Consider the following 27,290-nt stretch of genomic DNA (forward strand, 5'->3'; position numbering starts at 1 on the left):
CTTTAAAAAAAAAAAAAAAAAAAAAAAGTAGTAACTTACAGACACAAAAAAGGAAAACAAAACTCAAGCTATGCCCAAAGCTTCAAATGCTACTGACCAAGGACACATGATTCAAATTATTTATCTCAATGCTGGAAGGACACCAGATTTTGTTGCTGCTTTCAGTTCCCTGGCGAGCCCCGGGCACCACATAGGATGCTCAGACATCTAAGTGAAGATCTAAGATAGCCAATCTGAATAAAGAATTTCCTAAAGCAAAAGATATTCTAGCTGTTTAAAGACAAAAATATGTTCCACTATGATTTTTCCAAAGTCTGCACTATTTTGAAGGGAAAAGGCAAGGAAATTAATGACATACATTGTCTATCTTTTACTGAGTTCCACCACTGCGTGACTAAACTTCAGTGGGCATGAGTTCTCCAAGTGCCCTTAAAAATCTCTTTGAAACAATTCTGAGTTAATAGCCATGATGGTTTTCTGAATAACGTAACATAAATGTAAAATCAAAATAAAACTAATGACAGTCCTCTGTTCTGAAAGTTTTTATTGAAGCCAAATCCTTCCCTGTCCCTAGTTGCTCCTGCAAATTAACCCAAAGAGCTGCAAAAGGATACAAGTGTTAATGGTATTCCCTGAAAATATAAAAAATTAAACTGTTAAAGTAACATGGAAGTGACACAAAATTGAAAAGAAATTCAAGTGGAAGAACCTAAATAAATCAAGATTCAGGTGGGAAAAGGTAATACGATATGACAAAAGTATGGTTCTCATCTCTCCTAATGAAATGGAAAAAAAAAAAAAATCCAAATGTGCCAAGTCTGCACTAGATTCTGGAGACCCAAAGGCAAGATGATCTACAAGGAGATAAACATGTAGTTCTTGGGAAGAGGAAGGTACTGGGGACAGACTGTATTTCAATACCATTAGTCTCCTTTATAATCTTTAATTTGTTCTTAAAACATTATTCAGAGAAGCTATGAATTACTTCAAAGGATCCATAAGCTTTACTGGACTGCCAGAGGTGCCCATAGCACAAAAAAGCTTGAGAACTCCCGCAAGCGGGACTGACAGATGTGATAAAAATGGTTTGTAAAAGGTTTAGAGGTAGAACAAGGGAGTGGATAACCTGTGGCACAGAGAAAGAGTGGGGGAGTTTGGTAGGAAGGTAGCTTCTAGAGGAAGTAACATCTGAACTGGGTTTTAAAGAATGAATAAACAACAGACCTGGGGAGTAGGTGCAAAAAAAAAAAAAAAAAAAGTTCCAAGTACAACATTTTTGGGTGGGCATATTTTGCTTTGGGTGGGTATATTTTATTAATAGTGAATATTACCCATGGATAGCTTTGGCAAGTATAATAATTTAAGAAGAAAAAAATTACATTGTTTAAATTTGTTTTTCTTGTGTATTGTTCTTTCTTAGATACAATGGAAACTTATTACTTGAGTACATCTAGGGCCACATGTGTATTTGGATATATTATGATAAGAAGAGCACACACCCCTCTGTTTTTACTGACAGCATGGATTTCAATTCCTTAAAGAAGATAGGAAGTTGAGATTATGTTTCTTTTTTTTTAAATAAATTTATTTATTCATTTATTTATTTTTGGCTGTGCTGGGTCTGTTGCTGAGCGCGGGCTTCTCACTGTGGTGGCTTCTCTTGTTGCAGAGCACAGGCTCTAGGCGCGCGGGCTTCAGTAGTTGTGGCACATGGGCTCAGTAGTTGTGGCTCATGGGCTCTAGAGCGCCAGCTCAGTAGTTGTGGCGCACAGGCTTAGCTGCTCCGCGGCATGTGGGATCTTCCTGGACCAGGGCTCGAACCCGTGTCCCCTGCACTGGCAGGGGGATTCTTAACCACTGCGCCACCAGGGAAGTCCGAGATTATGTTTCTATAATTAAATAATGCTTGTATTTTCTTTTGAAGAATTATTAAAGATAGCTTTCATTCTTATGTTAGGAAAAAAAGGGCTAATCAATTTTTATACCCTCCTCCAAATGAGGCCTAGGTTTTTAATTAATTTATTTATTGTTTGAGGTTATCTTATTAAAAAGATAAAATTGTCTTAAAAATCACTTAAGACACATGGCTGCTAATGGATCTTGAAGATGAAACCACACATTTCTGAGATACAAACTTCTGACTTTGACATTTTTTAATGACAGAATCTAAAATCAGTTTAACTTCCTTTCTGCTTTCATGAAAACACTTATGACAGATCTCACACAAAATAACGTAAACAATAACAACTTATCTAACTGGCACCCAGATCAAGAAAACAGAACACTAACAATAAAAAAAAAAAAAAAGCATCACCACCCCCTCTCCAGTCATGACCCCAACCCACCAAAAGGAATCATTTTTCACTCCATTTAACTTTGAGGAGCAGATTCTCCAAGAAACTCGTTACCCACCCCTGGGGTGTATGACCAGTATTATACTTATGCTACTAGAAGCTGCAGGTACTAATACTACTTCAAAGTTTTCTTCAATTTAAGAACCATACATATCAAAAAACCAAAACACACACACACACAGAAACCCTCAGAACTAGTTTAAATATTTTACTTTTTCCTTAAGAAGTTATTCCAAAAGGATTGTATCTCAAAATAAATATAACTGCTTGCTAGCTGACTTTCTGAGAAACAAATGGTCAGGACGGATAATTATTATAGGTATTTTCATACTGATGTGAGGAATTCTTTGGTATTTTTTTTAAAGGCTTATGTATTTTCTTTTTAAATTCAGGAATAAATTAGTAGCTAAGAAATGGTGATTCCAAATTATTTATAATGGGAGGGAGGGAAAGAAAGGAAGAAAAGAAGGGGTTATGTCATATTTTTTTAAAAATCTCTATACTGCAAAGAGGCCAAAATATCTAGGAATCTAAGGTAACTAAGGTCAAGGAGTTCATTAATTGGGATCAGGAAACAGCATATGTGACTTCATTAAAAAGGACTTGCTGGGACTTCCCTGGTGGTCCAGTGGTAAAGAATCCTCCTTCCAATGCAGGGGACGCTGGTTCAATCCCTGGTCGGGGTACTAAGATCCCACATGCCGTGGGGCAACTAAGCCCGCGTGCCGCAAACTACTGAGCCCGCGTGCTCTGGAGCCCCCACTCCACAACTAGAAACAAGCCCTCGCGCCACAAGGAAAGATCCCACATGCCACAATGAAGATCCCGCATGCCACAACTAAGACCCGACGCAGCCAAAAATAAATAAAATAAAAAGTAAATAAAAGACTATGCCTCTGGTGCCATATTAGGTATAAAAAAAAAAAAAAAGGACTTGCTAAGTGCAACAGGCATGGCTATGGTCTGTGCTGTATCAAAAAAAAAAAAAAAAGAAATGCAAAATCTGGTCTTGCCCTTTATGGTCCCAAATCCAACTACCTATTTTCTTTCAGGTAAATAAGCATACATTTCTAAAAACCAGAGATCAACCTCTCATTGACTCCAACCCCTGGTTCAGGTCAGAGTTATTACCTTTAAACCAAAATTAAGACTTGGAGAGAAAAGTATACTTTAAAGAATGATTAAGCTAAAATTTAAAAATTAGGACCAATAATCTACCCTTACTTTAATGCTAGTGCATCCAGTTTTGCTCTAATTATGACATAACTGGGGCAAAAAGGAACCAATTTTTTAGACTTTGAGTAACTTGTTTTATTGATAGAAGGTTAAAATTACCTCTAAGAAATCCACTATTGGGTTACTGCTGTTAATTTCTTTTTGGAATATAATTAAGATATTTGAAAATGAATAGATTTCCATGAGCTACACATCCTTTATATCAGTAAAATTTATAATAAACTATGTGCATTTAAAAAAGACTAGGTTTACCTTCTAATAACAGATGGCTGTGCCATAAAACATTTTATATGTCAGGGTTTACCTTACGTTTCTTTGATCTATCTATCCATCCACACACACACCCTGTCCTTTCTTCCTTCCCTTTAGAAACAAATAACATAGTTGTATGTATATAGTTCAGATATTGAGAAATTTTCCAAACGTAACAGTCTAAGGCAGATACCACAGGACACCAACCCACACAACCAATTTCACTCAGGCATTTACACAGAAATTCAAACTGCTTTTTAAGTCCATCAGCCACTTCTCTGCACTTAGGCACATCTGAATTACCAATACATCAATCAAAGATTTCAACTCCATAAGGTTCCATGTGGACCATTTGATTTTTACTTAAAAGAATGACTCCATTTCTTAAGAACTCTCATGAAAAGGTCTAAGCCAGCATTTTCAAGTCAAGCATAAAAATCCTATGAGGTTTGTTAAAGATGCATAATCTAGGTCTTACCTACGTCCATATTTTTACTTATTAGGCCTGGGATGGGACCTGGGAATCTGCAGTTTTAACTAATAACCCAGATGATTACGATGCAGGGAGTCTATGAAACACATGTGGAGAAATACTGCTTAAACTCTCTGGCACCAGTCAAGTTTTTAGACTTACATGGTGAAAAAAATAAGCAGTTGCTAAAATGGAGTTTTCAATTACTGTCAGAAAAGCAGATAGGAGACTGACAGCTGGGATCTCCTAGTAGAGGGGGTGAAGGGATTAAAAAACAATGCTCTTTGTGTGGCAAAATTATTCAGAATTTAGCTTAAAGGAAGCACTGACAGAAGGGGCACAGAGAGGAACAAAAGGATGTCATATTTTAAAATGATTCTAAGATGTTCATGATGGAAGAAAAAGATACATTATGTGATTCAGACAAGGCTGGACAATCTCCACATTGCAGTTTTGGTTTCATACTGAGAAAAAGCCAGAGGATGGCTCTTAGACTTGCAGCGATAGTGAGATTGGAAGGTGAGGTTTACATAAGTACCATCATCCTCTCCCCAAATAATGTTCATCAGCTAATTTGCTCAGTTTTATACATACCTGCAACCCTGCAGCCACCACTTACAAAGCTACTGAAAACTCAAAGCTGCAATACTTGCTGAGCAGACTCTGAGTCTAAAACTAAGAGTACCTGACTAGAGTACTAGCCAACAGAAATATATGAGCACAGAAGATCGCATACCAAGGGTACCAGACGCCGTTTAAAATTCTACTTCTTCCGTGATCTTCATCACGGGAACGTGTTTCTGCAAAGTAATAGGATTCTCTTCCCCATGTTGGCAGGAAAATATTTTTTTTAATTGTTTAGAGAACTGGAGACTAAAAGTAGTTAAAAACTGGAGGGAATTTGATCCTTGAAAGAAGGAAACCCACCCTGCATTGAGATCCGTGGTCTACCTTGAATAAATACAATGCTAAATTCAATGTGTGGAGCTGACCGTTTACAGGTTCAAAACTAACCACGGGTGATACGTTGGGGACAACTGAGGAAATGTGAATAACAACCGGATATTAGTTCATATTAAGCATAACTGTAATTTTCTTTGGTATGACAATGGTATTGTGGTTATGTAGGAGTGGTTACTTTTACTGTGGTTACTTTTAGGAAATGAATATTAAACTGTATTTGAGGTTAAATGTCATGTCTGCAACTTACATTCAAACAGTTCAGCAAAAACTAAGCAAAATGTTAACTATAGGATCTAGTGGTGGATCTATGGGTGGTCACTGTACTGTTCTTCAGCCTATTTGAAAATTCTCATAATAAAAGTTTTGGCGGGGGGAGGGAAGGTGGGGGATACTTACGAGCATTCCTCAAAGACTTTGACCCTCTCACAGCCCTCAGGAGGTTCCCTTTTGAACATGTAACTGTTGTTAGGTTTTGGTGAGGTTGCGTATTTGGGCAAAGGAGAGTTGTTCCCATTATCTGCAAGAAACAACATGCTGGATTACTGAGAAACACTAGCACGTACGTGCAGAGTCATACTGTATTGGATTGTTCTTGGCCTCCCCCTACACCGTGAACTACCTGAGGGTAAGGAATAGTGCTTCATTCATCCACATCACCCCACTATCTAACACAATTCCTGGTAAAGAGGAGATAATGTTTGTTAAATAAATGCATAAACAAGGAAGAGATTTTTATTTTTCTTCTACTTACCATCACCACAGCCTAGGTAGGTTATTATTTAACCTACCATCACTTACTTACTCCTCAGCACTGAACACTGATCTATGTTGCTGCCGTATTCCTATTCCGTACACGGCATATGGGCTCAAATGCCACTTCCATTCTTCCCAGGACAAGTAACTGAAATGGTTCTTCACTGGCTGCTTATCATTCACTCTCGGTCTGCCCCTCAGAATCTCTCTATTTGATTTCTCTGCTCCTCTGGTCACAATCTCTGCTCCAGGTAGTCAGATCCATATGCACACTATATGCTGAAGACTTTCTTTTGCCTAAAAAATTCTCTATACCTAAGAGGTCCTTCTCCATACGCTTTCCAAAACCTCCTTCAAAGTCTGGCTCAAAGATTTTGAAATCTTTCTCTTTTTTTTGAAATCTTTCTAAATTAACCCTACCAAAGGGAACACTTCTTGACTCTGGTATTCCTGTCCAGTGCTGATGTCCTCGGTTTCTATTATATTAACTTGAAATTCTAGACATGTTCCCTAAGTGTCCTATATGTAGAGTCTGACTGCGCCAACTAAACTACAATTCCTTGCTGGCGGTAGCACTGTAGCCCCTTCTCATAAAAGAAATCAGAGGAGCTAACCAGTCACTAGTCTCCTAAAGTAAAATACAGCAGGACACAAAACTTACGTTGTTCCTATATGTTATTGAAGTAAAAGTAGAAAGTATGGGAAATCAAGGGACAGATTATAATAGCCATGGTTTAATTTGTGAGGAGAGGGGTACATCTGATTGAGCACTAAGTACCAGGGGCTGCATTCACTATCCCTTTTAATCTTCACAATAAGTATCAGAAGTGATTATGCCGACTCCTGACAAGAAACACATGGCCCAATCAAAGGATTTAGTTCAGTGGGTGTCAAACTTCTGTGCACGTGAATCACCTGGGGGCACCAAAAATGCCTAGTGCCTGTGTCCTGTCCCCAGGGGTTGTGATTTAATTGGTCTGGGGTGTTGGTCTGGAATAGCCATGTTTTATTTAACCTAGAAGATGACAAAAAAGGGTCCAAATAATAAAATTTTACAACTGCCCACTGTCTGAAGTGACTTCTTCAGAAAATCTTATGTCCTCTGTACTTGCTACAGTCTAAGTACTTTAGGTGACTGGCAGTAATGACCAGTTGTCATTGGACATGGAACATTTCAGGACATTCAACACATTGCAAGTAGAAAGTTCTAAATGAATGACTACTAAACTGAGCTGTAGAATTTATTTAATAATAAATATCTTATTATTGCTCTCAAGTTCATGTAATAATAACTAGGATTAGGCTAAAAAAACACTGCCCTGATACAGAGAGATGAAAGGCCCTATTTGTTTTAAAAAGTAAGAATATTATTAGTAACTAATATGCAACGTGCTATGTCTCCAATTACTTTCTGAGTCGGGCAAGTGGTTTAATACTATTAAGTAGCCCACCACCACCACCTTTTACTCCAGGTTTGCTGGAATACTCATCTTGCATTGATATAAATCAGCTTAATTCTTGTTAGAAATATCACAAATACAGATCCTAAAACACACTACTGTAACTTGAAGGTTTCACATTCAATTAAAAAGTAGTAAGATTGTAAAAACATGACAACTAAGGTGATAGAGAACAAATGCTTATCAGGACAAATGTTTATCTCATTTATACCAAAAAGAATGTCTCTCACTAATAAGGAGCTTGTATTAGTAAGTGCAAAAAAGGAATAAAAAGGAACAAACAAAAGCCCATAAACCTACCCAACTAGACCATCACCTGAGCACCACAGTGAAACCTACTATTTGTACTCCAATTTTTTTAAATCTATGTTTTGAACACATCTCAAAGTAATTATCTTAGTAGCCCTAAATGTGTGTGCTCTGCTAGAAAATGAACAGAATGCACGATACAACAGGTGGTATTCACTTATCATCTGGTAGCAAACTCCTCCTGCACTGTACCTTTATCCCTGGGATCAACAAGCAGGTCATCAGCCGAACAAGGGCTCTCCTCGCTCCCCTCGTTGGAGATGGTGAGGAAGGACGTGGGGGACACAGACTGGGAGCGGCTGCTGCTGTTGCTGCCCCGCTCCGCCCCGCCGGGGGTCTGCGTGTCGATGCTGCGTGTGCTGCTGCTTCTCTGCACCAGGGGCGGAGGTGCGCGATGGCCGTCGGGAATGTCTTGTGGCTGTTACGTAATTTTAAAAACATAAGTATTTTTGTCATTGATTTTGCATATAACCTATGCACATCCTCCTGTATCCTTTAAATCATCTCTAGATTTCTTATATACCCTAATACAATGCAAATGCTATGTAAAATAGCTGCTGGTGTGTGGCAAATTCAAGTTTTGGATTTTGGAACTTTTTGGATTTTTTTTTTTTTTTTTTTTTTTTTTTTTTTTTTAATTTTTTGGCCATGCCGCATGGCCTGTGGGATCTTACTTCCCTGACCAGGGATTGAACCTGTGCCCCCTGCAGTGGAAGCACGGAGTCTTAACCACTAAGACCGCCAGGGAAGTCCCTGGCATTGATTTTGAAATGCACCTAACGTCACCCTTCCCCTGTTGTTCCAGAAAACTCAAAAGTCAGAAACCCTCTCCTTATCAGGCCTCGCGAGAAAGAAGCCTCTGTGTTGCTCCGTGGGGACACCCCTGTCTCATCTGTCTCCCCCTGGACACAGAGCGGCAGAACAGAGCCTCTGTATTCCCAGGGTCTGGCACATGAGTGGTCAGTGCTTGCTGAAGGATGAACTGCACTGAATTACTTATCATGTGCTATTATTTTTAAAATTGTAAAAACAGGCCATTATAAAAGAGGAGAAATCTAGGTGCAACTCTAGGTTCCACATTAGAAGAAAAGGTTATCCACTGTGTAAACTAGTCATACTTGATGACAGGCCCTGCTACTTTCTCCCCCTGCCCACTTCCCTCCAAGAACAGGGTTTTCAAAGAAACCTTCCTAAGTGAGAGAAAGCTTAATCACAGCAGTGCTAATTATATAGGGAAATCAAGGAGAACACTCAGAGGGAAGCTTGTGTGACTCACTCCACAGGGAAACCAGCTCCCTGTATATCTTTGGTACATTTACCTTTATTGCAACAAGAAAGTTTCCCCATCATGCAGAGGAGGAGGGAAGGAGGAGAGGGTGTGGGCAGTTGCGTTTTCTCTAAGCTAAACCAACCTGTAATCTTAAGGGAGAGAATCTTAGGCGTCAATAAAACACTACTTTAAACTCCCCAATTCCTCTTTCACTGAAGAATGAAAGCTTAAATATATTGTGACATGGTTTTAAATATAAACAGGAAATTTTATCACTGTCTTATATATGAACCACTCTTATGCGTGTCATAGTTAATAGAATACACATTCTTATGTGTATTATAGGTAAGCAGAACTGTGCTTCGATGATATAGTCAACCAAACAGTAACTAACATAAGCAAGAGGTAGATTCATACTTTAGAAAGTATTCCATGTCATATCCCTCCCTCCCCAACAAACTCATAAGCTAAACTTCTGTTAAATAGAGTTATAGCCAATAAGAAGCATATCACCTGTCTAGGGGTTTTTAAATACAGAAAAACAAAAAATAGCTTCTGTTCAAGGATCCAAATTTAAGTCACATCAGTTGTCTCTATGAGATGCAAAGAAATGAAAACTTCTCATTCACTTGCAAAGGTCAAAGTTTTTCAAAAGAGAAAATTTTCATTCTCAACAAGAAAGAAACCCATGTAAATATGGAAACCAAAACTGTGAATTTTCTTAATAATTAGAAAAGTTAATGTATAAGAATGATTTTAAGATACAAGAGTACTTACTATAAGTTGTTCTTCCTTTTCCCCAGTCTCTTTAATTATTATTTCAATCTCCTGATTCAATCCTTCCACACTATTCCGGAACCGGGAGCCTGTTGATTTGGTGATGGGAATTACTGGAATAAGTGCACTCTTTGGAACAGGAGCCTTAAGAAAAAGTGGTGGAGGGGGGAGAAGATACACTTAATACTACCTTTAAGTTATCTAGATGGAAGCATACTTCCATTTGACATGGTTAACTCTAAAATAAATCAAAATAAAATTTATAGGCCTCACAAAAACTGTGAATAACCAAATCTGCTCCTTGGTATACATGAAATATAATTTAAAGCCAAAAGCCCAGACAATCAAGGGAGAATTTCAGAAGTTTATTCACACCTATGAGAGACTATAAAGGGAATAGAGATAAAGGAAAATACTAAAAGAATGTTAACCTCAGATATTCTTTTATAACAGAGTTCAGGTTTCAGAACATAACTTTAAAGTCCTCTAGTGCCATAATTATCTATATTCCAGGAAATAAACGACAAAAGTAATTTATCAAAAAAAAAAAAAAAATTTTGGTGGAAAAATAAAATTACTTCCAAAGTCCATACATAAGCAAGATTACAGAATAACTTCCCTGTGAAATTTATTTTTATCGTCATTGTAATGATTTTAATATGTTTTGTTCCAAAGCCTATCTCTAATTTTTTTTTTAAAAATTTCCCACTGGCACAGTATTACTTTTGAAAAGAAATATCTGATTATATTACAGGATGTCACTTGGTTTCCTGACAAACACTCAAAATAAAATATGAAACAAGAATTGCGAGGTATCTGCCAAAGTTCATAGCAACAGTGTGCCAGAAGATCATCTTGTATTGTGCTGCTGTCTGGTAAAGAAATGTGATTATTCCATCCTTCATTTAGGGAGGTTTCTTTGGAAAACCTCTCTAAGAGAAAAGTGGAGGCAAGGAAACAAAGGTAGTAACAGGGCCTCTAATCAGTTACCACTAGTTTCATTTGATAACCTTGTTGTCTGACACAGAACTTAATGTTAAACCTATATTTCTCCTTTTTTATTCCTGCACACCTTTGTAATTCAAAAAAAAAAGAGAGAGAGAGAGAAAAAAAAGCACAACACAATCCTGGGAAACCAAAGCAAGACATTTGTGAGAAAAAAAGTCAAAGGGAAATCAAAGGGAAAGCTTCAACATGGAGTGCTGAGGCAGCACTTCTTCATTGCTTAGTTATGTTGGGCCCCGAGTCTCACCTTCCTCACGTGTAATATGAGAACACAGCACTCCACCTCAGAGAGTGGTTTTGAGAACGAAACGAGAGGACAGGGGTGCAGTGCCTGGCCCAGAACGGATAGATCCTCAGTAAACAACAGCTACAATTTTTATTTTGTGTTTTCCCTATTATGTATTTGTGTTTTCCCTATTTTATTATTGTCTTTTCACAAATTTTTTCAAGTACTATTTTCTTCTACATATGGAATCTTCTAACTTTCCTGCTTTTCAATCCTTCTGTTCCCCAGTCTTCTCCCCACACCCTCAAGCTTCTCATATTACTTATTTCCTTTTCACTTCCATCTCTTCTTTCTGTCCCATCTTCTAGTCTCAATATCCACTATCAAAGGAAGGAATATGAAAAATCTTAAGTTTAGATATTCTATAGGTGTTTTATAGAGAAAATTTATATAATTAAATTTTTTTCAAGTCCACATCTTTGAGTCATTCTCTACATGGTAGATCTTTGGGGCACTGATATACCATTTCCAAAATTGTTTGCTGAGGAAATCTTTGCCATGTCAATATGTCTATTCTCTTGGTCTACTTCCTTTTCTCTGAAAACTTGTCCTGGTTAGACCCCTTCAGATTCCATAAGTGATAACAACCCTCCACCCAACTTGGCAGGTGGCTAAAGCACAACAGCATCACAGGTCAAGTACTGGTTGGAAAATAAAACCTGAACTCAATGACACTCTATACTTAACAAAATTTAAATTTCACATAACCTCGCGTCAGCTAAACTGTAAATTCCAAGTAACAAAGAGTGGCCTATAAGAACAACGAGATTTTTAAAAGGTGAATGGGAGAATTATTTTGCAAATTTACAAACAGAAAATCATGGGAGTAAAGCTTGATTAAAACTATTCATATAGGTCTTCAAAGGTTTAGCTCTCATATTTGTTTTGATTCCCTCTTTCTTCAAGTAAAAACATAAATACTGCCTATATGGGAAAAGAATCTGAAAAAAAAAGAGTGGATATATGTATACATATAACTGATTCACTTTGCTGTACACCTGAAACTAACACAACAGTGTAAATCAACTATACTCCAATAAAAATTTTAAAAAAACCAAAACACAAATACTATGTTCAGGGGAAAAAAAGCAACTAATTTCTCAACATTTTCTGTTCTACCTATTGGAACTAAGTCTCATCTATCCCAAATATTTCACAAAAGTGGAGTTAAAGAACACTATTCCTTTATCTCTGAAAGTTTATCTGACCAAAAGCCAATATATACATATGCAACACACACACACATTTATATTTCACACACAAAAAAAGACTATTCTTCCAAAATGTCTAGAGTAAAAAGCTATACTTGGGTAGAGGAATCGCAGGTGATATATTTTTCTTTTAGATTATTTTTCTACAACCAACCTGAGAGGAGAAACTATGTCTTAACTCATCTCCTTATTGCCACTGCCTAACAGAATCTAGAACAGACGTGATGCTTATTCGACAAGGCTGGTGTTATGAATTGAATATCTGTACACCCCCCTAAAATTCACATATTAAAGCCCTAACCCCCAGTGTGGCTATATTTGGAGATGGGGGCTGTAAGGAAGTAATTAAGGTTAAATGAGGTCATAAGAATGGGGCCCTGATCCAACAGAATTGGTGTCCTTGTAAGAAAAGACACAGGAGAGCTCACTCACTTGTGCTCTCCTTCCTCTCCCCCTCCACACACACGCACCAAGGAAAGGCCATCTGAGCACATGAGAGGGCAGCCATCTGCAGCCCAAGGGGACATCTCACACCAGACACTAACCCTGCTGGCACCTTGATCTTGGACATCCAGTCTCCAGAGCCATGAGAAAATTAATTTGTGTTGTTTAAGCCACTTGAGCTTATGGTATTTCACTATGGTAGCCCAAGCTGACTGATACACTCACTCTTAGTTTTATCCTTCATTTTTAGTTTTCAACAGTCTAAAGAGACTACTTAAACATAATCCTGAGATACAGTAGCTTGAGAGAACTTGAATATGGCCATAAAAACTTTACTCTGAGACACTATTTTTAACTGGCATTGTTTTCTTTATGGCAAAAGTAATAAGTATTCACTGAAGAAAGAAAAATAAATGGGATTGTTACTAATTTGATAAATATCCTTCTATCTAGCCCTTTTCTTCTGTGCATAGACACTTTTAACCAGAAATAGATTGTAACTTGTGCTTTGTAACTTATTTTTTTACTTCCTATTTCCCTAATTTTACTTCCTAATTCCCTAATTCCTATTTCTTTCTATGCTTTAAAACTCTTATTTACCAAATCATTTTTATAGCTGCATAGTATTTCATTGTATAAGTGTATGAAGAAGTCAGTGTCCTGTTATTGGCCAAAGAGTTTCCAATTTTTCACTATTCAAAAAAAAATACTGGCAATTCCCTGGCGGTCCAGTGGTTAGGACTCTGCGCTTTCACTGCCGACGGCTTGGGTTCAATCCCTGGTCAGGGAACTAAGATTTCGCAAGCCACGCAGCCCAGCCAAAAATAAAAGAAAAAAAAATGCTGCCATAAACATCCTCTTAGATGAGTATTTGCACACATATGTAAATACTTCCTTAGTATACAATCCTGGAAGGACTAATGGCTCAAAATGCAAGAAAGATTTTCAGGATTTTGATTCATATTGCCAAACTGAACAACAAAATATTTTTACTCCTTACAATATCTGCACCTCCACATTCATTACCGCATTTATAATATTTACAATAACTATGACATGGAAACAACCTATGTGTCTGTTGATGAATGAATGGAAATGTGGTACACACATAAACGATGAAATATTATTCAGCCATAAAAGAAATCCTGCCATTTGCGACAACATGGATGGACCTTGAGAGCATTATGCTAAGTGAAATAAGTCAGACAGACAAATACTGTATGTTCTCACTTATATGAGGAATCTAAAAAAAACCCCACAAACTCAAAAAATAAATTAAAAAAAATTTTAAATAAAAATAAAAATAAACCAAACTCATAGAAACAGAAGTAGACTGGTGGTTGCCAGGGGCAGATGGGTGGAGGAAATGGGTAAAGACAGTTAAGAATACAAACTTCCAATTACAAGATGAATATGTTCTGGGGATCTAATGTACAACGTGGTGACTATAGTTAACAACACAGTTTTATATACTTGGAAGTTGCTAAGAGAGTAGATCTTAAAAGTTCTCACCAGAAAAGAAAAAACAGGTAACTACATGAGGTGATGGGTGTCTTAACTAATCTTACTGTGGTAATAATTTCACAATATATACATATACCAAGTCGTCACATTGTATATCTTAAATACACAATGTTATATGTCAATTATATTTCTATAAAGCTGGGGAAAAAGGAAAAGAATGATACACGATTTCTTCAAAATTGTTTTTTAAAAAAACTTTTGCCCTATGAACGACACTGTCAAAAGAATGAAATACTAATTCAGACTGGGAAAAAATATTTGTAACTCACATAGTCAACAAAGGACTTGTATTCAGAATATATAAAGATCTCTCAAAACTCAGTAATAAGAAAACAAGCAGCCTGATTTAGAAATGGGCAAAATATTTGAACATACACTTCACCAAACATGATATACAGATGGCAAATAACCATATGAAAAGATGTTCACTAGGGTAATGCAAATTAATATCAAGATGCAATGTCACTACACATCTATCTGAATGGCTAAAATAAAAAATACTGACAATACCAAGTGCTGATGAGAAAGCAGAGCAAATGAGATTCTCATACACTGCTGCTGGGAATGCACAATGGTACAACCATTCTGGAAAAGTTTTACAGTTTCTATTAAGTTCAAGATACAATTACTATATGAACAAGCAATCCCATTCCTGAGCATTTTCCCTAGAAAAATGAAAATTTATGTTTATGCAAAATTCTGCAAGGGAATGATTATAGCAATTCTCTTCATAATCTCCAAAAACTCCTCAGCAATAAAAGGGAACAAACTATTGATATACACAACTTGGATAAATCACAAAGGCACTATTGCTGAGTAAAAGAAGACAGTCTCAAAAGATTACATACTGTACGATTCCATTCATAGGACATTCTCAAAAAGATTTAACACTAGAGTGATGGAGAACAAATCAGTGATTACAGAGGTTAAGGAGGGGTGTGTGTGTATAAAGGGATAGCATGAGGAAATTTGGGGGGAGTGGTGGTGATGGAATTATTCTCACACAATATCCTGTGTCACAGCATCCTGACTGTGGTGGATGGTTACACGAATCTATACATGTATTAAAATTCATGTAGCTGTATGCCAACCCCCCAAAAAAGTCAATTTTACTACATGATCATTGACAAACAAAAGGAAAAGTTACTAGCTAACAGAATCATTCTGGATCATGTTCTTTCTGTCTAATATTGTCTCCTTAGGTCTTTGCCTAGAGAGAGCTATATGCTGAAATGGATGAAAGGTGGGAAGAATATCTTTTAAAAAGCAGTCCACGAATGACTTAGGGACCCCTCAGAAGTTAGGTATGTCCCTTTTAGGTGAGGTCAACTGAGTACTGACCAGTCCTGTCAGCTGCCTTTCAGACACCCTATTCTTCAATCCTTCCATCTTAGTGCTACAAAGCCAGTAACTTCCCTTGCTTCCCGAAAGCCTCATCAGCAATCCAGCACTGGTTCACCCTGTGACAGAACTGTGATAAGGACAGGACAGGAAGAGGAAGGCAAACAGCAAAGGCCACTACTCCGTTCCATTCTTGTAATAACTTGCATTCTCCACCCTCTGCCCTACTCTCATTCCAAGGTCTTCACTTTCCTACTTTTAACTTCAGTGAAATAATGCCTAAGAGAGTCATTGAAACTGGTTATTTCTCATCGGTCTTTTATATCACTAAGACCTGTCACTAACACCTTGAAGGAAAAAAAAATTTTTTTTAACCTATTCTTACCCTCTTGTTTCCTTAGCAACAGAAGTAAAATCCCAAAGTATAATCTAACAAAAGGCTTAAAAAAAAAAACAAACCCCTCTCCAATTAGATATGTACTTGCTACAGGGATAAGAGTGGGAGAGTAGAGCTAAGAATATGTTTTGGTTCATGATGGGTCAAGGAGGGAAAGAAACCTTTCTTAAAGTAGTGGCAATAGAAAATAGAAAATAGTGAGGTGACAGGAAACTGATTCAGACTAAAGCACCTAGGGGTTAAAAGAAACCCACAGCTCACTAATCTGCAGTGGAGGGCACATTAGAACATTTTTGTCAGGCAGTCATCCTTCCTGTGCCTGGACTCTTCCTGTGTCAGGAAACAATGAGGAGACAGGGAACTGGTACAGACTAAGAAAGATCTCAGGAGTTATTAGTATATAAACTACAAATAGAACTTTTCCTTTTTTTTTTATACTGAGTGAAAGGTACTCAATTCTAAACTTAATTTTCTCTCCTAAATGTCACAAAACAACATAAATAATGGCTTGCTTTGGATGCCATTTTCAGGCTGCACTTGGTTTGTAACTGTTAAGTTATAGAAATGAGGAAGGAGAAGGCTAGAAGGGGAAGATGACCTGTCAGGTTTTCCACAAAATGTTGACCATCCTGGATTTTAGAATCATAAAGATCTGTCAGTAAGCTTGCTAAGAACAGAAAGCTTAAGTTTCCTGGGTGTCATGTTGAGAAATGCACATAAGAGGAACCCACCAGTATAGTAACTAACTGTACGTCTTGTTACTGCCTTTCCAGGCCTTTCCAGAAGTCATAACCTACTCAATTGGTAAGAAGTTTTTCTCAAATGTATTCTAAATAGCAGCAAGCATTTATCAACAGTTTAATCTATTTAAGGCAAAAGAAAGAAAGGAAGGAAAAGAAAGAAAGAAAGAAAATGGCCACTTCCCTAAGGTCAACACACCATTTTAGATAAATGAAGCAAAAGGTTCAACTGTAATTCATTTAACTAGCAAATAGCTATATGATTAGAAGAAAAAAAATCTACCCAAGCTGCCGGGGGAAAAATTTTCTTCATTAAGCATACTGTTATTGTTCCAGAAATAAAAGATAATAATAGGCCTGTGATTTTACTCCTTACATAAACTATATTCTAAAATATCTAAAAATAACAAAAATGATTATACTTTAACTTTTATGCTCCATTTCAAGGGCTCTTAAGGAATTTTATGTGTGTGTGTATATAATTTATTTTTCCCATATCCACACAGCTTTCTGTAATAAAATCTACATTTCTAAATATAAATCAGTATATGCAAATATAAGTGGGTTATCATATTAACTGAGAGGTCATCCTTAGATAGCTCTGAAAGGTTAAAAATCCTTCAATGTACTAAGGCAAAATCTACCTCTCCTAAGATCTATTCTTTGGAAACAACAAGGATCTCCTATTTTCTCAATTTTTATATATATATATATATATATATATTTATTTATTTACTTACTTATTTATTTATTTATTTATTTATGGCTGCGTTGGGTCTTCGTTTCTGTGCGAGGGCTTTCTCCAGTTGCGGCAAGCGGGCGCCACTCTTCATCACGGTGCGCGGGCCTCTCACTATCGCGGCCTCTCCTGTTGGGGAGCACAGGCTCCAGACGCGCAGGCTCAGTAACTGTGGCTCACGGGCCTAGCTGCTCTGCGGCATGTGGGATCCTCCCAGACCAGGGCTCGAACCCGTGTCCCCTGCATTGGCAGGCAGATTCTCAACCACTGCGCCACCAGGGAAGCCCCCTATTTTCTCAATTTTTGATTCTTTCTCTTCAAATCAGAATGTTTTCCACTCAATTAAGATTTCAATTAGGTGAATCACTGTTTTAAAGGTTTTTTCCTATTTACATTCTCCATATATCTATATACATTACAGCTTAAAGATCAAATTCTGCATCAAAGCTGAGAAGTAACCAACAAAGAAAGAACCCCAAGAGAAGGGTTGGCTAATCCTGAATCTTCATTAGAGGTTAATCTACATTATAACTTACGTATCTGTTTCAAAGTGTGGGGATAAGACTGTGGTATGACACAGAGAGTCAGGAAAGATGGGAAGAACACCTACTGAAGCAGTAGCTGAGCAGGAAAAAGAAATATACAGTTAAATTTTCAAAGGAAGAAAAATGTGCCTTGATAGGCAAGTAGGATGGAAAAGGTGTGTTCAGCAATTCAACAGAGATCTATGAGAGAAATATGAGCCAGAAACCCTAATATAACAACAGGGAGGTCAAAACTGATGTTTAGAATGGTTTTTAAAAAATTAGAAAGCACTGGAAAAAAAGCTTTCCTATCTTAAGGGCTTTTGTAGAGGGCCTCCATGTGGCCTTGATTCCTCCTGTCCTGTCAGCATTACTTTATTTCTGTCCTCCAGCAATCACTGTCCTTTCATCTGATATCCCCCTCTTAGCTCTTCTAAGCTACAACTATACTCTATAATAAAGGTCACAGCTGAAGCACCTACTCTTGATTTCTAAGTAGCAAAATCTTAAAACTTTCAAGAACAGCAATCATGTCCTGGACTGGCATACAAAGATTTTATTGCAGAGCAGCAATTTTCTCTTTAAAGTGCAACGCCCCTCTCACTCTTCAGATGAAAATAGGTTTTTATCCCTTTCTACCTCACTATCCCTTTGCTCTCAAACCCTCCTAAGCTACTACAAAACTACAGTGTCCCAGCCCAGATGAAGAAATAAGAAAATCCTATGGGAGGGCTTTCTTGCTTGAGGCTATAACAACCAGAAACACCTGCATGATTTTTAAATTCTCACTCCTAAATTAGTTTATGCAACTGTGAAGATGCTGCATCTCCCGCTCCTCTGTTACTAATATCTGACTCTAATCATCAATCAAACAATCCTGAAATGTATTAGTTACATATTCTAATGAGAATATTTCTTGAAATACTCCTTAAAAATACGGTACCGTAAGTATCCGAGGGCTCTGTCAATTTTGGAAACCACTGACGTGTGAAAAGATTCTCTCTCCTAAGAAACTTGGCAGCATTTATTCTTCATAACAAATAGTTCCCCACCCCCCAAATTTCCAGGGAAAGAACCACTCAAAAAGGTATGTGAGAATTCTTTTCTAACTGCAAATATCCATTGTAAGCCCAAGAAAAAGATCTTTTGTTAACCAGTGGTTATAGACTATGAGCTAGCTATAAGCAGAGCAATATTGTCCTTGATCATTAAGGGATACTAAAGGAATTTCCGAATAATTTTCTCCAAACAAAAAAAACTCCAAACCAAAAAACTGTAATAACTTGGAAAGTCTATGAAGAGAAAAGTTAAAGAGCCCCCCAAATATTCAAACTTCTCAACAGAATAATGGAAAATCTACCCCTAGGAAAGTATAAATATATAAAAAGCTTTAAGCACACAGGAACTGGACCCAACTAAATAGCCAAAATTAGGGAAATGCTCTACAGAATCTGAAACATTAAAAATGTTCCTGAAGCATCTGTAATAACATTTTTCCACATTAAGTAAATTTTTTTTAATATATAAAGTGTAACATATGGTAGGATCTCAACAAGGAATGAGAAAGGAAAAACAAGAAAAAACGTAAGGAATAGCTGTCTTTAAAGAGAGACTCTGGATGATTTTTTTCCTATTTGATTTTTTAAAAAATTACAGCTTGATTGAGACATAATCTTTTTATTTGACTTTTTTAGTTTCTGAAATTTTTGTAATAAGCATGTAAATATTTTTATGATAATAAAAGCTTTAGAAAATAACTTCAATATGAAATTGGCAGAGAAGCCTAGTGAAAAATCCAACTGGAAGCGACCTAAGATCTACTGAACAGTTATTATGGGTCAAGAATTGCATTAACTGTTTTATAACATTCTATCGCATTTAAGCCTCAGTATAACGCACTAACAGGTAATACTATAACGCAGAGAACCCGAGGAACTTCATACAGCCAACAAGCAGCAGGGCTCAGTTGTAAACTAAACAGTCTGATCTCAGGGCACCTGTGCTCATCCTCTAGCTACATGACCTCCCAGGTTACTTTTGGATTCTTTGCTAGCATCTAATCTATTATTTCCAGACAATTATATTTGTATTTTATCTATTTATTTTTTATGTTGGTTGGTAGATTTTTTTGCAGCAGCTTATTGAAAAATAATTCACAATACCATACAACTTACTCGTTTAAAGTGTACAACTTTTGCTTCTGAATGGTTATTGAACAGAGTTGTACAACCATCACCACAATTGATCTTAGAATCACCAAAAATAAGTCCCTCACCCATTAGCAGTCACTCTCTATTTCCCCCCAACTTTCCCAGCTCTAGGCAACCACCAATCTACAACCTGGCTCTATGGGTTTGCTTATTCTGGACATTTCATGTAAGTGAAATCATATAATATGTGTTCTTTTGTGTCTGGCTTCTTTCACTTAGCATAATGTTTTCAAAGTTCACCCATATGGTAGCATGTACCAGTACTCCATTCCTTTTTATGACTGAATAATATTCCATTGTATGGATATACTGCATTTTATTTATCCATTCATTGGTTGATGGACATTTGGGTTGTTTCCAAATTTTGGCTACTGTGAGCCATGCTGCTATGAACATTTGTGTCCAAGTTTTTATGTAAACGTACGTTTTCAATTCTCTTGGGTACATATCTTGGAGAGGAAGTGCTGGGTTATATAGTAACTCTATGTTTGTTTGTTTTTAATTATTATTTATTTATTTATTTATTTTTGGTTGCATTGGGTCTTCATTGCTGCACGGGCTTTCTCTGGTTGTGGCGAGTGGGGGCTACTCTTCACTGCCATGCGTGGGCCTCTCACTGCAGTGGCCTCTCTCGTGTGCAGCACGGGCTCTAGGCGCACGGGCTTCAGTAGTTGTAGCACTCAGCCTCAGTAGTTGTGGCTCGCGGCCTCTAGAGCGCAGGCTCAGTAGTTGTGGAGCACGGGCTTAGTTGCTCCGCAGCATGTGGGATCTTCCCGGACCAGGGATCGAACCCGTGTCCCCTGCATTGGCAGGCAGATTCTTAACCACTGTGCCACCAGGGAAGCCCCCTGTAACTCTGTGTTTATTTAGCCTTTTGAGGAACTGCCAGGATGTTTTCCAAAATGGCTACACCATTTTACATTCCTATCAGCAATATATAAGGGTTCCAATTTCTCCACGTCCTTACTAACACTTGTTATCTGTCTTTTTAGTTTTAGCTGTCCTAGTGGGTATGAAATAGTATCTCACTGGAATGTGTATGCATTTCCCTACTGACAAATAATGCTAAGTATCTTTTTCACATACTTATTGGCTATCTGTACATCTTCCTTGGAGAACTCTCTATTTAGATCCTTTGCCCATTTTTAAATTGGGCTGTTTGTCTTTTCATTATTGAGTTGCAAGAGTTCTTTATATATTTTAGATACAAGTGCTTTATCAGATATATGATTTATATATATTTTTGCCCATTTTGTGGGATGTCTTTTCACTTTTTTGATGGTGTCCTTTGATGCACAAAAGTTTTTAATTTTGATAAAGTCCAATTTATGCACTTTTTCTATTGTGCCTCGTGCTTTTGGTGTCATATTTAACAAACCACTGCCTAATCCTATGTCACATTTATGCTTATGTTTTCATATAAGAGCTTTTAGTTTTAGCTCTTATATTTAGGTCTTTGACCATTTTGAGTTACTTTTGTACATGATGTGAGGAAGGTAGATATATTTTTTAAATCATGTTTTAAAGGCTAGAATTGGCCTTATCTTTTACTCCTATGTCTCCATCATTCCCATCTCATCAACCATCAGCTAACAAAGTTTAAAAACTCAGACTCTGAAGTCAAAATGCCTAGATTAGAATCCCAGTTCTGGCTCATATGACCTTGCACAAGATACTTGATCTCTCTGGGCCTTAATTCCTTGCCTGTAAATTGGGGATAATAACAATCTCCAAATCAAAGATGAGGATTAAATGCTAATAATATATACAAAAGCTGAGTAGAGTGCGTCCCATATTGTAAGCACTTAATAGACTTCAATTATTATTAGTTTCTAAATATCACTCAGGTTTGTCCACTCTCTCCAGCTCCACAACTTCTACCTTACTTTAGTTCACCATCATTTCTTATATGGATTATAAATCTATTCTCAAATGGTTTCCTGCCTCTAATCTTGTCCTCTTCCAAATTCATTCTCTACTCTGAACCCACAATGATCATGACAAAATGTGTATCTGATCACCTATCAACCCCCTGAATTGCAGAAAATAGTTCTCTGGTCTCTAGGACAAAGTCCAAATTTCTTAACAACTGAGACATGAAGACTTTCAGGTCTGGCTACTATTTACCTCTCTAGCCTAATCTCTTACTACCAACCCTACCTGAAGCCATGATTTCTTATACGTCTAGAAAATTGGCTAAATTCTACTTAATCTTCAGGGACCACTTAGACACCATTTTCTCTAGAAGTCCTTCTAGATGGCTCATAGCCAGTCCAAGGATAAATATCCCTTCTATAGCACTCTGAACACTCCCTGATCAACACACTCAATACACTGTGTAAAAATTAACTGTTTACTTACATCTATTTGAGACTTGGTGGGAGGAAAGCCCCAATATTTCATTTATCACTGCATCCCCTAATGAGTACTACAGTACGAGTTATATGGCAACATTTAATATATGTTGCGTGGATGGAGGAATGGCCTCAAAGCACACGTATCTCAAACTGGTACTTTCTCCACTAGAGAGAGAACCCACTAAACAAAGCCACACCCATGACTTACTGAATGATATTTTCATGTTCACAGTCTCAAAGTTTCAATTAAATATGAATACTACTACCATAGTTATCATGATGCATACGTGCCTGATCTCTGATTGGCTATTAACACTAAAGCAAGTCAAGTAGTCAAAATGTTTGTTGTGTCACGTGTACAAAAGTCAAGCCACATGAATTTATTTTTCAAGTTACTATATTTTCTAGTCCTCATCTTCTCCACAGAGACATTTTAGAATTAGACAAAAATGAAGTTCATGCAAACTTCAATAATCTTTATGAAGCAAATTCAACTTGCAAGGGAAAAAAAGAAGAAAATTTTGGATAATTTTATTGCTTTAATTGCTATTTTTTTTTTTTTTTTTTTTTAATTTTTGGCTGTGTTGGGTCTTCGTTTCTGTGCGAGGGCTTTCTCTAGTTGCGGCAAGCGGGGGCCACTCTTCATCGCGGTGCGCGGGCCTCTCACTATCGCGGGCTCTCTTGTTGCGGAGCACAGGCTCCAGACACGCAGGCTCAGTAGTTGTGGCTCACGGGCCTAGTTGCTCTGCGGCATGTGGGATCTTCCCAAGACCAGGGCTCGAACCCGTGTCCCCTGCATTGGCAGGCAGATTCTCAACCGCTGTGCCACCAGGGAAGCCCTAATTGCTAATTTTAATGCAACTTTTAAAAAAAAATCACTTCAGAAAGTTATAAACTGCTAAAACCCATCACTTAATTCAATAAAACTCAACCTTGACCTCTATTCTACTTGGAGTAAAAATATGGATAGGAAATAAGAATTGGACTTATCTCTTAGAAACACATCTAAATTATTTATGGATGAATTAGAGGAAGTGGAAGGTTGGCAAATTCACCTGTAAAACCATGTGGGTCTGTAGCCTTTGAGAGTGAGCGGAATAATTAGTATTCCAACTTTGACAATTATTAATCTATTCAAATTTTTCATTTCTTGTTTTGTCAATTTTGCATTTTCTATTTCTCCAAATATAAATGCAGTTTGTTTAGGTTTTTAAATGCATTAATGTATATTCATATTTTATAACTAAAAATGCCTTATATATGGAAAAAAGCTATTGGAAACTACAATCAAACTATAAATTTGTGAAATCAAATTTGACCCATGCATCAACATTTTAAGACACAATTAATTTGAAAAAAATATTTACCTCTACCCATACTTTCTCTTGAAAACAATCCACATACACTTGACAATCATCAGAAGCTATCAACCTGTAAGTGGGGCTGGCAAACTATTTCTTGCTCTCTCCTTGCTAAGGGACCCCATCTAATTTCAATTCAGTTAAAGAGAAATGCTCTGTGAGTGAGCCATCAGGAGCAATTCATAGAGTTCAATTAAAGAATCAAAGCAGTTAAAATTTTCCCTACTAAAAGACTTTATGCTCCAGGTATCATCATTATCCTCTATCTTCACGTGAGGAAACTGAGACTTAGAACAGGTTACTTATCCAGGGTCTGGTTCCACAGCCAACGATTATCTCTATTATTCTGCCTCCAACATACTAAACTGATAGAGACGAAAATATAGTAAACCAAAATATGTAACTAGCTATAATGCCTAGAAGTCATATCACAGATCACTACAGGAAAATATCATTTTGTCAACTTAACATTCTGTTTGTTTTTTTTTTAATTTTTTTTTCTTTTAATTAATTTATTTATTTATTTATTTTTGGCTGCACTGGGTCTTCATTTCAGCGCGAGGGCTTTTTCTACTTGCGGCGTGAGGAGGCCACTCATCGCGGTGCGTGGGCCTCTCAGTGTCGCGGCCTCTCTTGTTGTGGAGCACAAGCTCCAGATGCGCAGGCTCAGCAGTTGTGGCTCATGGGCCCAGTTGCTCTGCGACATGTGAGATCCTCCCAGACCAGGGCTCGAACCTGTGTCCCCTGCATTGGCAGGCAGACTCTCAACCACTGCGCCACCAGGGAAGCCCCTGTTTTGTTTTTTTTTAAAAGAGGTAAATTTGGTTTTTTGTTTTTTTTTTAAACTTTGGGTTTATTTATTTATTTATTTATTTATGGCTGTGTTGGGTCTTCGTTTCTGTGCGAGGGCTTTCTCTAGTTGCGGCAACTGGGGGCCACTCTTCTTCGCGGTGCGCAGGCCTCTCATTATTGCGGCCTCTCTTGTTGCGGAGCACAGGCTCCAGACGCGCAGGCTCAGTAATTGTGGCTCACGGGCCTAGTTGCTCCGCGGCATGTGGGATCTTCCCAGACCAGGGCGCGAACCCATGTCTCCTGCATTGGCAGGCAGATTCTCAACCACTGCGCCACCAGGGAAGCCCCATTCTGTTTTTTTTAAATGAAGGCTGTGATTCAGTATTTAATCACTGTTTCAAATATGTTTTAGACATGTTTATCCTAAACAGTTACCTATGAAATAACATATCACCAGGAAAACAACAAATCCCTTGTCTGGATTTTATGGTATCTGTGCTCCTACCTGACACTGGTTAATAGCTGCATGGTTGCCATGGAATGGAGACTGTCTTTCTTTATCTCGATGATGCCGACTGCTGTGTTTACTTCTCTGCAATTGCTGGCGTAATTTTGCAATCTGAAAAAGGGAAAAATAACAAGTATGTCAGAGTGTTTTCCACATTACATAAAACATACTCATGCTTAATAAGAACCAGTAAAATTCAGCCTTAATAAATCTCTTGAGTTTTTAAACCATCCCACAAAAATCTGATTTATTGTAAAAAAAATTTATATATATATATACACATATATATATACACACACACATCTGTATATGCATAAATGTATATCTTTCTTTCAAAGAAAAAATTATGTTCCAACACTATTCTGAGACTTTAAGCTTCCCAAGTACTAAACAAATGAAATTTTTAGCATTTAGAATAAATTATATTATACATTATAGCTTTCACAAAGAATTCAAAAATAATGATAAGTATTCTCTCATTTCACTTACGAGTCACATTTTATTTAGAATTAGATTTCTTTAACAAACACCTAAACTTCAACAGCTCCAAAAAGTAAACAGTATTATTTAAAAATCAACTCAAGCTCCCCAGGCTCTGGGAGGCTCCTGGAGATGTGCTGTCCACTGAGCATAATCAAATTATGAATAAACATAATAAACATCAACTCTGTTAAAAAAAAAAAAAAAATCAACTCAAGCCATGAAATGCATTCAGATACAATCTTTAAATAACAAATACAATTTCAATCACTATCCTATATTATACTTTGACTGAATTTTTCTGTTTTATTGCTACATTATGTATAAAATGCAAATGTCCTAATTACAGGCACAAAAAATGGTAATCATAGCATAGGGCCATAATCAACTTGGTTATACTGGGTTACTGAAATTCAGAAATACTACCACTGTATATAGAAATAGTAAGTGTGAATTTGTTGTATCACTGCAATCTTATACATTTGATATTTATATTAACAGCTATGGACTCTCATTAAAAATAAAGAAAAACACATAATCAAGTAAGTTATGCGTACATTTCCCCATTCAAATCTTTACTCAACATAATAACTGTTTTTCTGTTATTTCTCAAGTAAACAAAACCACCAAAACAAAACAAAAAATTAAAAAACAATGGAAATTGACAAATCTTTGCTGCTCACAACTTCAAGGAACTAGTCAACGAAGCGATCAAATTTCCACACCCACTTCCTTGGAACCATTTCTCTGACCTCCTTAAGTTGATCTGTGCTGCCCCACGACGCTGAACGCTTGTGAGACCCTTTCTTTTTTTCAGAGTACTCTTCAGCCCATGCACTCTCTGTCTATAATGGGAAAAAGAAGGAAGAGGTTTTAATAAAACAATTAATCATTTAACAATAATGAATGCCACATTTGCGACAACACAGATGGACCCTGAGGGTATTATGTTAAATGAAGTCAGAGAAAGACAAATACCATATGATCTCACATGTGGAAACTAAAAAAACAAACAAACAAACTCATAGAAAAAGAAATCAGATTTGTGGTTACCAGAGCTGGGGGTCAGCAGAGGGGGAATAGGATGAAGGTGGTCAAAAGGTACAAACTTCCATTGAAAGATAAATAAGTACTGGGGATGTAATGTACAACCCAGTGGCTACAGTTAACACTTGCTTTTATCGTACATCTGAAAGTAGCTAAGAGAGTAGATCCTAAAAGTTCTCATCACAAGGAAAAAAAAAAAGTTTTTTGGTAACTCTATGAGGTGATAGATGTTAACTAAGCTTACTGTGGTGATCATTTTGCAATATATGTATGTCAAGTCATTATGCTGCATACCTTAAACTTATATAGTGCTATATATCAGTTATATCTCAATAAATCTGAGAACATTTTCCCTTTCTAAAAAAAAGGTATACCATATTTTTCTATTACAAAATACATTACTATTACAGAAAAAATTAGATATTAGAAAATATTTTAAACAACAAATTACCCATAATTTTTACTACCAGTTACTTAA

At 37.0% G+C, this 27,290-nt stretch overlaps 1 protein-coding gene across 5 annotated transcripts in view; it reads right to left on the minus strand.

Moving 5' to 3' along the window:
- FAM117B (family with sequence similarity 117 member B) overlaps positions 1-27,290 on the minus strand; it is a 102,178-nt gene that overhangs the window by 4,004 nt on the left and 70,884 nt on the right. For 4 of the 5 annotated variants that reach the window (XR_014246054.1, XM_082397071.1, XM_082397070.1 and 1 more), the window contains exons 3-7: positions 26,518-26,610; positions 25,283-25,396; positions 9,847-9,990; positions 7,992-8,217; positions 5,674-5,794 (exon numbers count right to left, since the gene is read on the minus strand). Coding sequence is in view for 4 of the 5 variants with exons in the window: in XM_082397071.1 (XP_082253197.1) it covers positions 5,674-5,794; positions 7,992-8,217; positions 9,847-9,990; positions 25,283-25,396; positions 26,518-26,610 (698 nt within the window). In the remaining variant the exon portion in view is untranslated. Of the gene's footprint in view, positions 1-6; positions 633-5,673; positions 5,795-7,991; positions 8,218-9,846; positions 9,991-25,282; positions 25,397-26,517; positions 26,611-27,290 lie in introns of those variants that run through there. The other variant, XM_082397073.1, reaches the window with a different exon arrangement.

This window comes from Balaenoptera borealis (genome assembly GCF_965194805.1).
Source record: "Balaenoptera borealis genome assembly, chromosome: 6".
Classification (NCBI taxonomy): domain Eukaryota; kingdom Metazoa; phylum Chordata; class Mammalia; order Artiodactyla; family Balaenopteridae; genus Balaenoptera; species Balaenoptera borealis.